At 38.2% G+C, this 12,293-nt stretch overlaps 2 protein-coding genes across 3 annotated transcripts; one reads left to right on the forward strand and one right to left on the reverse strand.

Annotated features, from left to right (window-relative positions):
• Positions 1-110: 110 nt before the first annotated feature.
• atp5e (ATP synthase, H+ transporting, mitochondrial F1 complex, epsilon subunit) lies at positions 111-2,309 on the reverse strand. The gene is made up of 3 exons (XM_022741699.1): positions 2,219-2,309; positions 1,747-1,874; positions 111-214 (listed from the first exon to the last, which is right to left on the reverse strand). Exons 1-2 carry the CDS (start codon positions 2,248-2,250, stop codon positions 1,748-1,750), a joined length of 159 nt encoding a protein of 52 aa, XP_022597420.1. The 5' UTR covers positions 2,251-2,309; the 3' UTR covers positions 111-214; position 1,747.
• A 1,690-nt stretch (positions 2,310-3,999) lies between these two features.
• On the forward strand, positions 4,000-11,853 carry LOC111219162 (PRELI domain containing protein 3B-like). Of its 2 annotated transcripts, XM_022741767.1 has the most exons (7): positions 4,002-4,092; positions 4,206-4,244; positions 5,477-5,645; positions 5,757-5,846; positions 9,139-9,209; positions 9,353-9,455; positions 9,576-11,853. In XM_022741767.1, the coding sequence occupies exons 3-7, from the start codon at positions 5,508-5,510 to the stop codon at positions 9,690-9,692; spliced, it is 519 nt and encodes a 172-aa protein (XP_022597488.1). In that variant the 5' UTR covers positions 4,002-4,092; positions 4,206-4,244; positions 5,477-5,507; the 3' UTR covers positions 9,693-11,853. The 2 variants fall into 2 exon arrangements, with proteins under 2 accessions (XP_022597487.1, XP_022597488.1); XM_022741766.1 differs by lacking the exon at positions 4,206-4,244 and having other exon boundaries at positions 4,000-4,092.
• The last annotated feature ends 440 nt before the right edge of the window (positions 11,854-12,293 follow it).

The raw sequence follows: 12,293 nt of genomic DNA on the forward strand, positions 1-12,293 counted from the left end.
AATACAATGAAACAAATTGTACTTCTGATATTCATCTTTAATACAGTTTTAATTACAAATGAAAAGGAAAAACAGCAATTTCATCCAGGTCCACAGTCTACCAGGTCATCTTGATATCATCCATTTTTTTTTTTTTTTCTTCTCAATTGTCTGCAGGACAGGACAGTGACAGGACCTCACAACACCAGGAAAAACTAAATCATGGTCTCACATCCTGGAGGAAAAACAAAGTAGAAGAATGGAAACATTATTAAAAATGTATGAACATTTGTTTTACACCCCTAAAAGAACAAAACTCTGATATCACTGACTGCAGGTTCTGGAATAATCAACTTGGTCGGTAAACCTTTAACACCTGAAATGAAGAAAATATATAACTTTAGTGAGATGCAAAAATAAGTTATGACTAGTACATCATACATGTCGCCTCCCTGGTCTTAGCAATAACCAGGCTGTTTGACAGAGCACTGAAGGAAATGCAAAACAACCATTGCACCTTCAACATGTTTTCTGTCATGTCCCCCACATAAAGGCACCACCAGATACAGAAATTAAAGAGCAAAAAGTTTTAACCTTCTTTTTGAAAAATGCACTTTTGCATCTAAAAACACAAGGAGCTAAAAGTTTTTAAAAATGAAGTCTTCTTGTCTATTTATTTATTTATTTTGGATTGTTTCACCCAGGTGCAGCCCAGGGAAAGTGGGTGGGGTGGGAGGCTCTAGTATTGGAGGGCTCAATAAAAACCCTTGCTCAGGCAGCTGATGAATGCCCTGATGTAAATGGATCAATAGGAGCAGCATGTTTGTAATTTATGTTAAAAGAATCCATGTTTAATATTATAGATGTATGTAAAAACTGATGTTCCTTTTTTTGCTGCTGTTTTTTAACTTATCAACCCCCAATACTGGGAGAAAAATAATACACATTTGATCAATAAATAAATAAATAAATAAATAATAATTCTAAATATATTGATGACAAACTGGGTCTTGGGGTCATGCTCTAAACTGCTGGAGTCACCTCACTGGGAAACTCAGGTAGTGAATGCAAATTTTGTAGTTACTTGGTTGAGTATCGTGTATTAGGTTAGAAGGAGTTAAGTTTTATCAAAATACAGTGTGACGACACCTCCACCAGGGCACTAGGTGTCCCTGTTTCTTTTTGTTTTCCCTCTTCAGGTGCTGAATGCAGGGAATATCAATATAAATAGTAAATAGTAACCTACCTTGTCTAAATACACCAGGGATAGGTGAGCATGTATCAAAGAGTACTGAGAGTGTTTCATTCAAAACCTGCAACTGGTCAATTCAGAAACCAGAGATTTAACACAGGAGGAACTAACCACAGGCATCACTTGCTAAAGTATGTGACCACTGATGAAAAGTAACTAAACAGATTTACTCAAATGCCATCTAAAAGTATCATTATCTTTTAATATCAATGGTATTCTACACTTCTATTTGATTGCATTACATCAAAAATATAGTATGTATTTTACAATTACTTGAAAGTTTGAGTTATAAGTTACTTTGAAGATTAAGATTTTCTGTCTGTTTTTCTATATGTTGTAAAGACTTATTCCTAAATTATGTGACAACTAACGAAAAGCTTAACATTGTCACCACTGAATGTCACCACCGCTTCTCCTTCAAACACACCAACTGCCAGGGGCCATGATGACTTAATCTGCCGACATAGTTCAGTCTCTTGTAATTGCTTGTAACTTTCTGTATGAGGTGAACTCACGCTAGGCTGCTGGTTTGGGTTTGAGGACTTTGACGCTGGCTTCTGCGGCCTTCAGTGCCTCGGTTTTGAACTGCGGCTTCAGCGCAGCGCGCACCGCGCTAGCGCAGATAGCGGAGAAGCGGATGTAGCTGCAGAGAGGACACACTTGTTAGCCACATGCTAAAGGGCAAGCAACAAAGAGAATTATCACTCTGGAAAAGACAAGCATAGCTGCTTCTTTGATGACAATGATATATGCGATGCATTAGCACAAAGAGTAAAATCGTGGTCGGTTGGTGATGTTACCACTGTATGTTAAACACATGGGTTGAAAAGCTAACTCAGGCTAGAAACGTAGCTAGGTAGCTCTATAGCGAAAGAACGACAAATATTTTGTTAAACTATTCAGTTAACAAATCTTTATCAAGAACACCGTGATAAATAACGACCACAAAGCTAACTCGGAAGACATACAAATTCTGCATTTTATTACCTTAGGCCTGCCTGTCTCCAGTATGCGACCATCTTGCCTGTGTTGTGACTTCAAGGACAGGTCGGATATGTGCGTGATGACGACATTTGAGATACGCAGTGTTCTCTCCCGCCCAATAAGAACCATGCAGGATCATGATTGACAGCTTTGATGGTGACTTGTCCCGCCTCAAGACAACACCTTTAAAAAAAAAAAAAAAAAAAAAAAACTTTTAATATGTGCTTAAATGTCATGCAGTGGGATGATTGTAGTTGTTCCTTTAGGTACTATTGTAACAGAAATTGGAGTAAGCTACTTTTGCAACATTGAATGAATGTGACCACCACAAATAATTAACTAAAAAGTCAACTAGAAGGTCAAATAGCTTAACAAAAGCTTTGAAGCATAACGATATCATTGTCATTGTATGTAATTTTATGTAATTTATATTTTGGATGTTTGACTTGGGCTTTATCTGTTTGGTTTGGTGGTAGTATAATGTCACTAGTCACCTTGAGTCCTGCACATTTTTGCTGTCTTTACATTAAGCACCTCATTGGCATCACTTTGAATTAGGTTAAGAACTAAGAATGCCGATTTATACATTTTAGGAATGTAGATATAAACAGTATGTAAGGTATTTACTGATGAATTCCCTACTCCCTTGTCCCAATGTTTAAATACACAGAAACATTATGTTTATACAGTGATGTTGCATTTAACTTCATTGGCAGGATTTGTTGGGGAATATGAGAATTATTAGACAATAATGACGCCGAAAATTAGGCGGGGGTGATACTAAGCCTTACGACCGGGAGGACAGTCACCTTCCACTTGTGGCTGACTCCTAGGCCTACTTTCAGTCCTGACACATTAACCATATCTCGTCAGTAACACGAATTAACTTTTTTTTCCCATAGTAGAAGTAATGATGTCTGCACCAAAATCAGGTCGCCGCCTCCTTCCTCAGGCAGCTAGCTCGTTCGTATTCTTCTTCTTTGGCAATTTCGGATGGCTCTGCCTGATGCACGGATTACGATACAGCGCCACTACTTTGCCGTAGTGGCGTATAGCTGCAATTGCAGTTACAAACGTCAAATCCACCGATTACCGAGAAAACAAGTAGGCCTACTAGAATTGTGTCGGGAGGCGAAGTCGGCACGAAACTTGGAGACGCTTCGCAATTCTCTATGCAGGAAAAACCCTGTTGATGTTTGAGGGAGTTTGTACAGTTGCGAAGGGAAGAGAGCCTCCCATGACAAGCAGCTATTTTAAATCATAACAATTATAAATCATTATTATCATCACATGGTTATAATAATCATAATAAACAATATATTGTTTATATATTTAAGGGATATTATCATAAGCCTGAATGTAGAACAGGACAGAACAGAATGTAACATAGGCCTACTTCGTGACCAAAACCTGACCAAATTCCCCTTAATGTTTTTCACATTTATTTAAAGCTGATTATACAGCTTGTATCTGAAATACAAGCTGGTCTATTTGTTGTTTGGAAATACACAACAAACGGATTAATCCGATGATACACAGACCATTTACACAAGGATTATCAATCTCTTTACACAAACAATATTGAGACAAATCTACCTCCAGTCACATTTCACCGATTGGGCTTTTACAATGACAGCATTGCCTGAGATGTAAGAAATAAAAAAAATAAAAAATAAAAAATGTATTGTTCTGGATGTGGTGCAGCAGGGGTCTCTGCCACCAGGAGGCGGCTGGGTGCTGAGGCGCCATTAAAGCTTTTCTCCTTCGGCCCCTCCCTCCTCGCTCACTCCGGTCACGCTGTCACCAGTCGCCGGCTCCCGAGCCCTGACAGAAAAGCCTGTAAAAATGAAGATCTGGGCGTCAGAGCATGTTTTCAAGTGAGTAGTTTTCTATCTGCGCTGATGTTTTATATAAGTATGAGTTTTAAGTAACTGATGTCCTCTTGTATAACCAGTTTTTTGTTGTTCTCTTTACACTTCTCGGGTCCCAGCTGCTACCTCCTTAGCTGCTAATGCTTCACATAAGTTAGGTAACTATACACAAAGAGCATAAGTTACCTAACCCTTTGTCTTGTATGTTAGTTATCATCCTTAGTATAAATCCAAACTCCAGTCGCCATTACGTTTAAAGTTTCCTTGCAAAAATCTTAATTTGTCGGTCGGTTAGCTAAAAGTAAACCGTTTAAGCTACCTGAGTTTACTTTTAAGTTAGCCTTTTCCTGCTGGCCTTGAAGCTAACTTTGGCTAATCTGATGCTAGTTGCTCAGCCAAGTACATCATTTTGGATTTTGTAACGTATGGCAACATTTCAACCACAAGGTGATAAGAAGGGAAGTGCTTCGTGTGTTTCTCATGTACATTTGCCTTAATCTCGGAAACAAAATCTGCTGCTGAATGTGACATTATGTCCCGTGTTACATAACGGTCCGTCGGCCTGTCAGGCCATATACTCTGCGATTAAAGAAGTGGAGTGATCCGATTATTTTTCGCCTTATTGTTATTATTTTTCCTCCTCACTCTCAGTAATAATTATATTTTAACGTTAATTGGAACATATATTTTCATTTCCAGACGTTTCTGTATGAAACCATGATGATGATGTGCTGAGGGGGCGTTCCTCCTCCTACCGAGCTGCATAAGCAAATCATCAGCTGATACTGTAGCTGCACAGCCTTGTGGCTGATACAGCCATAAGGCTATGCAGCTCGTTAATTCGTTATCAGTTAAACCTATCATCCCCACGTTTTTTCTCATGAACTACTGCACTTAAACAAATGGAATCAAATGATTAAAGTCTGTCAAACATGTAAGAGTATCTTTACCTCTTCACTTACTATGATGCAGGTCCAGATGCGAAACAACATTTTACAACAACCAGCTAATGTTATTGTCACTGCTCTTTGTTTTTCACTGCTATTAAAACATACTCATTGCAGTGTGGAGTTTGTGTTTGCATGATAAAAATTGTTAAGAAAAACGTTTTGCTATGTATTCTTGTAATCTTTATAAGGATGTTCAAATTTACATGTACATTTGCATTCGCCCAGCATACCAAGTTTACCTACCTCAATGATGGAAATGGGAAATATATCAATCTGATTTTCAACATGTTTTTACATCATTCCAAAGCATTTTTGTTGGATGGTTTCAGAAATTAAAATCCAAAAAACAAAGACAAGATTTTCATCTACAGTCTCTTGCAAGAATGTTAAATGCTCTGTAGTAAAATGCTGCTTTCTAATATTAGTATTGGTTTTGACAGCCACCCATGGGAGACGGTGACCAAGGCCGCGATGCAGAAATACCCCAACCCTATGAACCCCAGTGTTTTTGGTGTGGATGTTCTGGACAGAACTGTGGACACAGAGGGACGGTTACACAGCACCAGACTGCTCAGCACAGAGTGGGGGCTGCCTGCCATGGCTAAGTCTGTAAGTTAGATAATGGAAGAAACACTTGAGTTTAAGGGATGTTTTATGTTGATTGATCATGTTAAATTGGTTTTCTTAATCCCAAACCTGAGTTGTGCCCTTTTCCTGCAGATCATTGGGGTAACAAGAACATGCACTTATGTTCAGGAGCATTCGGTAGTGGACCCTAAAGAGAAGTCCTTTGAGCTGAAATCTACAAATGTGAGTAGTGATGACATATGGTATCACAGTTGATGAGAACACTTTCAGCAAGAACTCTTGTTGCTTCACACTGACATGAAGTAATACATAATAATATTTCACTGTTTAGCTGCCGTGACTCAAGTATTCATTAGGACAGAAAAGTAAAACAGATTATTTTCTCTCATGATAATATATATATATATAAAATAATAATATTTAGTTTTAGGGCTGCACGATATGAAAAAAAATCATAGTGCGATTATTTTGGCAGATATTGCGATTTCAGCTGGAGTAATTGTTTTTGCATTTCATCACCACTGAAAAAAATGATGTGATTTTTGTTGGTCTTGTACCAAACTAACATGTTCCTTTACGTCTGCAGAACAGGATTTGTAGGCTGTGGCGTCTCTGTAGCAACACAACACTTATGGTGCTAACAATGCACAATGATTTGACATATTTTACCTTCATCAAAAAATTGTAGCTAAATTTGGAATGGGGCCCACTTTCTGTAGGTGGATCAAAGTCCTATATTCAATGCCTCTGGCTACAGTCAGGACAAATGGCCTGATCTTGGAATATTTTTCGCTCTACAGAGGTACAAGGCAGGGTTGCTGTCTGTCACCCTTCCTGTTTGACATTGCGATCGAACCACTGGCAATTGCTATTAGATCAGTTGGCAGGATTAAGAGTATATCCAGGGGTGAAACAAACCATAAAACTTTGCTTTATGCTGATGATCTGCTTTTGCAAATATCAGACCCAATTGAGAGCATGCCCTACCTTCTCCACTGGCTGCAAAAATTCAGTAGCATATGAGGGTATAAAGTTAATTTGTCAAAATCTTTATTATTTCCATTGAATAATCTGGCAAAACAGATCACTTATGAAAATTTGCCTTTTAAAATGAAAATGACAAATTTACTTATCTGGGAATAGAAATAGCAGGTTCAATTAAGGCTATTTTTCAGTATAACTACAGGTCTATTTTAGACCGTACCAAAACTGATTTGGATAGGTGGTCGAAACTTCCATTCTCACTGGCAGGACGGATAAATGCAGTGAAGACGACTGTAATGCCCAGGTTTCTTTATTTATTCCAAATGATTCCCATTTTTCTCCCAAAATCGTATTTTGCTCAGCTGGATCGCTTTATCTCTTCGTTCATATGGAATAAAAAACCTGCACATATAAAGAAGGCAAGCCTGGAGAGAGTTAAATCTGATGGTGGTTTGGGTTTACCTAATTTTTTATTTTATTATTGGGCAGCTAATATTGTCAAGCTGACATATTGGATCACCATGTTTGCAGATAAGGAGGGTCCGGTCTGGGCTGATATGGAACTGAGAGCTACACTCCCAGTTTCTCCGATTTCAATCTTAACCGCCCCTCTCCCACTAAATATCAAAGCACCTGAACTGAACTCAAATTTGGTGGTCCAAAATTCGATTAAGATCTGGGGTCAGTTCAGAAAACATTTTAATTTGACAAATATATGTAGCTTCTCTCCAATAATGTTTAATCATCTTTTTGCACCATCTCAAATAGATCAGGCATTTGCAGTTTGGCACAGAAGTGGCTTGGTCTACTTTCAAGATCTCTTACCGATGATGGCTTTGCATCATTTAAATTTCTATGTGAAGATCATAATTTACCAAAGTCTCATTACTTGAGATATCTTCAGGTTCAGAGTTTTGCCTCTAAATTTTTCCCAGGGTATCCATCTCCACTCTCTAAAGACCTACAGTATTTAGTCCTTAATGTAAATCCACTCAATAAAAGAGCAGTATCAAAAATATATGCATTAATTCTGGATAGTTGCCCTCATACGTGGGACAAAATCAAGGCAGCATGGGAAGGAGAAGTTGGAGAAATAATACCGGAAGACACCTGGAAAAATACCATACAGCGTATACACAAATCTTCTCTTTGTATCAGACATTGCTTGATTCAGTTTAAGGTTGTACACAGGTTGCATTATTCTAATGACAGACTGTCTAAATTATACCCTAATGTTGCACCAAACTGTCCTAGATTTCAATATTCTCCTGTTTCTTTGGGACACATGTTTTGGTCATGTCCGTCTTTGTATGGTTTCTGGTCTTCAATCTTCCGGTTGCTCTCAGCGATACCTGGCAAAACACTGCAGCCTGACCCTTTGATAGCTATCTTCAGTGTAGCTAGTGATGAGCTAAAGTTGTCCTGCCTCCACAAAAATGCAATTGCCTTTGCATTGTTGCATGTCTGATACTGCTGAACTGGAAGGGGAAGAACCCTCCTGCCTATGTTCATTGGATTAGAGAGGTGATGTTGGGATTGGCTCTGGAAAAAAAAAGTAGGTATACAGTGCACGGGTTGGAGGATAAATATGACAGAACCTGGTCACAGTTCATAACTCATATCAAGAGCCTGCCTTTTGCCTGACTCCTTGTCTTTATTTATTAATTAATTAATTTTTCTTTCTTTCTTTCTCTTTGACTGCCATCCTTGTCTTCTCAATGCCCATATTCTGACTGTTGGGACTTTTTTCTTTTTTCTTATGCAAGAGGCCCAGAATGTTGGTGTTATGACCATAATGATCAACACAGATTAGTTTGAGTCTTTTTTGTCTGTGTCTGTGTTTTTTGTATTTGTGTATATTTGTTTTCTTCTTTTGGTGTTCTGTTTGCCCGTTTGATACATGAGTGTTTATGTAGATGTGTTTGTGGGGATGCCACCTGGATGGGGTGGGGGGTGGTTTCACAACTTTTGTAAGAAATGCTTAACTAATGATGTCAATATTTTCGATATGGAAAAATGATAAAGTTGTAAAAAAAATAATAATAATTTGCAGCTCCTGCAGTTTGGATATTGCACTTGGCCATATTGCAATTTCGATTATATTTTGATTAATTAAAGCTCTAATATATATTTACCTACACTGCACTTCTGTTTGGCAGAGGTTCAATATGTGTGTTAATGTTATTTGTTTCCTAAACATAGCCTTGACTTGTGGCAGAGAACTCTGAAGATATTCATCATCTTGGGGCATATTTAGAACACAGGTGTATTTAAAACATGCTCTTTCAACACAGGTGTAACTTATAACATGAATAATTGCTGCTTACCAGTTGGAACTATGATCTATGTTGTTATATGTTCACCATGAGAGAGGTCTTTCAGAGCAATTGTATCAGTGTCTGGGCTTTAAGGCCCTTTCCTATCTGTTCTCTCCTGCAGTTCCTGTTAAATTAACTGAAATTCCTGTAGACAATGTAAACATTATGTATGATGTAAAAAGACCAATGCCAACTTTATTTTGTCCATCCAGATCTCCTTCACTAACCTGGTATCTGTGGACGAGAAATTGACATACAAGCCACATCCACAGGACCCTGAAAAGTAAATGATTTCATATTGAATATAATTCAAGTGAAGTCAGGTTAGATTGAAAGATTATTTAAAAAAAAAATCAGTTTATACAAACATATAAAAGCCACAACTTACCATTGTGTCAGGTTTACCTTTTTATTTCTGTTTGTCAGGACAGTGCTGACACAAGAAGCTCTGATCAGTGTGAAAGGTATCAGTCTGAGCAGCTACCTCGAGGGACTCATGGCCAAGACCATCTCTGTCAACGCCAGCAAGGTGACTTAAAATCTTTTTATAAATCGCTGAAAATCTCCCAATAACTCATCATGACAGTATGGCCCAACAATACACCTGTCACTGCCACATTATATGTAGTAACACCTTTGTTTGTCTCAGGGTCGGGAGGCGATGGAGTGGGTCATCAGACGATTAAACACAGAAATTGAGGAGTTGGCAGCGACCGCCCGTGGTACGATGCGTGTTCCCATGGCAGCGGCTGTTGCAGACAAATGATCCCGGCCTACTCTACTGCTTCCTCCATCATCATCATGAAGCGATGGACTTCTCAGACTTTTCCCCTCAAAGGGGACCTCTCATCTGCCAGCACAGCCTAATAACCACAGCCCCATCCTGGTATGTTTGTTTTTGTTGTCACAAGAACCCGCTGTTCGTCCCTCCTCAGCAGTTTGCACAGACGAGTGTGATACTTGTCTCTGTGGGCATTGACCTGAGTGTTGAGCTGATGACAGTTTAAAACATAAAAAAACAAACTGGGTTGAATTGGACTGCACTTGAAGCTCATAGGACTCAGTCTTGTGATGTTAAAGCTCTTATTTGAAAATTCACACTGTGCCTCCACATCATCTCATCAATTTAATTTCCTCTTTTCTAACCTTTCTCCCCTTTATCCTCAAATTTTCATCTCTCTCTAATCTTCTCTTTTTATTGTTTCTAAATCCTTGTAAACAAGTTGAGCACTGGTAACAGCTGAAATGAAGCCACTTTCACTAACCTTTTCTGGCCAGCCTTTCTTTGTACAGCAGAACTGACCAAAATATCTCAAAACCAAAACCCACCAATGCATACAAGCTGTACCAAATAATTTAGACTATGTGTTACAAATGGCATCAGCTGTCTGTCTTGTGATACTGAAGCAGCAGTTTTTTTTAGGTCATATACTAAGCAACCTATAACCTTGAGAGATTTTTTTTAAATGCCAGGATTTTAGTATTTCTGTCATGGTGCAAGAATCCAAACAAGGCAACTTCCCCAGAAACATCTGTCCTCTTGTTGTCTGAACAGTTTATTTATAATAAAGACTGGCACAGCTCAGAGTCTTGACAGCCAGATCTGTGCAGGTTAAGTGACCAGACAGGAAAACTACTTTGTGGGTGCACTTGCATGGTGCTGAAACACAAATGGTGCCTGTCCAAAGTGGAAAAGGGAGTTTTAGCTTAATTTAACTTTTGTACCTTTGATGTAGATGCAGGTCTGCCTGCTAAAGCTGTCGGCACTGTGCACTGGTCCTCGGAGGTTGTAGTCTCCTCTGGTCATTCTGATCTAGTTTTGGCAAAATGACTTGATAACTTTGAGTTTTCCTTGTCTTTGTCAGTCTTTTCTCTTACATTGATGATGTGCTGTAGTTAAGTGTTACAGATTAAGAACGTGCATACATGAACATAAATGTTAACTTAAACTCAGCATAATTTTTCTTTTTAAAGGGTTAGAGCTGAAGCAACATGTTGGCATTCACCACAGTGTTTGTGTTGTGAACGCTCACCAGTGTTTTAGGGGGAGCACTACAGGGTTACGTTCAGAATCCTTCCCAACATGAAATGTAAAGCTAGAAATAACTGTACCAATTTAGTGCCCCAAAACACTTAGACACCATATTTATGATGCTATTATTTATGAACAAAGCCACTCTGTATGCGCTGACCATTTCTTTTATACTGTCTATAGATACCATATTTATGGTATATTTGTATTGGTGAACATTGACAAAGGCTGTATAATTGTTTGATTTTTAAAAGCTGTTAGCTTGTGGTGTTTTGCAAGTGGCAGTGCAGTTTTGATACTACATTTTCAAGGCATATTCCATGGAAGAATCTGACATGCAACATTATTGAGTTGTAGGTGACATCATAACCCTTTACCTCTCCACTTCTTCCTCTTTTCTTCGCTCTAGACATTGTAATAAGGACAGTTGTACAAATTAAAGTTTACTTTGAAGAGGTTTGTGGTAGAACTGTTTTTCACTGAAGCTCAGCAGCATCACAAGTCTTCCAAGATGCTCCACATTCAGTATCGTGCTCCACTGTCATGCTGTCAGTCAGTTCAGTTTTTTTCACACTTGCTTCCAGTTCAACTGATTTTTTTTTTTTTAACCGCATCTTTCATAATTAATTCTGCATCCCATCATTCATAGTGCAGTTCAGGATCATTCTGTTTAAGGTCTGGTCTACTGCAATCAGCCAGTCGGTATCCACACAGCATCTCGTTTCATGAATGAAGTGTGATGTTTTTCTATGGGGCATATTTTAAGAAGAAGTGGCTGTAAATAGGCTTATATTTATATTTTGGTTGTTACATTCCAAGAATGTGAACATGTAACAGAATCTGAAGAGTGCACACTGAAATGTTTCAAAATAAAGAGATGTCACTGTTTCATGAATATGGTGGTGATGAATTGGTTTGTAAAACATCTTGACTTCCTCTCAAACTGTTGTACAAAGATGGGCATTGCAAGGCAAGTTCACTTGGTAATAGGGGTCTGTTGCATTTCTTTAATTAGCCTCAGATCTTTCATTTTAGTGATTTTACCTCTTTTTTTACTTTTAGTTAAATATTATTATAAGAACTTGACTCTCTCCAGAATTCACCTATATTGGGTATTTACTGTACATGGATTTGTATCTGAGAGATGTATCAGAAACAGAGGAAATTTTATATTAACAATACCAGTAAATTGGTTAAGTGAATATAAACCCAAATAATTCTATCCCTGGAAGTCAGAGATTGTTTTAAATGAAAGTTAATTTGCGTTTGAATTGCAGTCCACATGTAGTATTACTTTCTAGCCAAGTAAAACCCTATCCCCTCCATTATTTTGTG

The sequence above is a fragment of the Seriola dumerili genome, unplaced genomic scaffold (assembly GCF_002260705.1).
Source record: "Seriola dumerili isolate Sdu_G_001 unplaced genomic scaffold, Sdu_1.0 BDQW01000056.1, whole genome shotgun sequence".
NCBI lineage: Eukaryota > Metazoa > Chordata > Actinopteri > Carangiformes > Carangidae > Seriola > Seriola dumerili.

What these genes read in the sequence shown, in the direction of transcription:
- atp5e (XM_022741699.1), bottom strand. Translation starts at nt 2,250, where the DNA reads ATGGTCGCATACTGGAGACAGGCAGGCCTAAG. An exon ending in TGGAGACAGGCAGGCCTAAG is followed by an intron (nt 1,875 to 2,218) that starts GTAATAAAATGC and finishes TCCTCTCTGCAG; the next exon opens with CTACATCCGCTTCTCCGCTA.
- LOC111219162 (XM_022741766.1), top strand. Translation starts at nt 4,061, where the DNA reads ATGAAGATCTGGGCGTCAGAGCATGTTTTCAA. An exon ending in CATCCACAGGACCCTGAAAA is followed by an intron (nt 9,210 to 9,352) that starts GTAAATGATTTC and finishes TCTGTTTGTCAG; the next exon opens with GACAGTGCTGACACAAGAAG. An exon ending in TCTCTGTCAACGCCAGCAAG is followed by an intron (nt 9,456 to 9,575) that starts GTGACTTAAAAT and finishes TGTTTGTCTCAG; the next exon opens with GGTCGGGAGGCGATGGAGTG.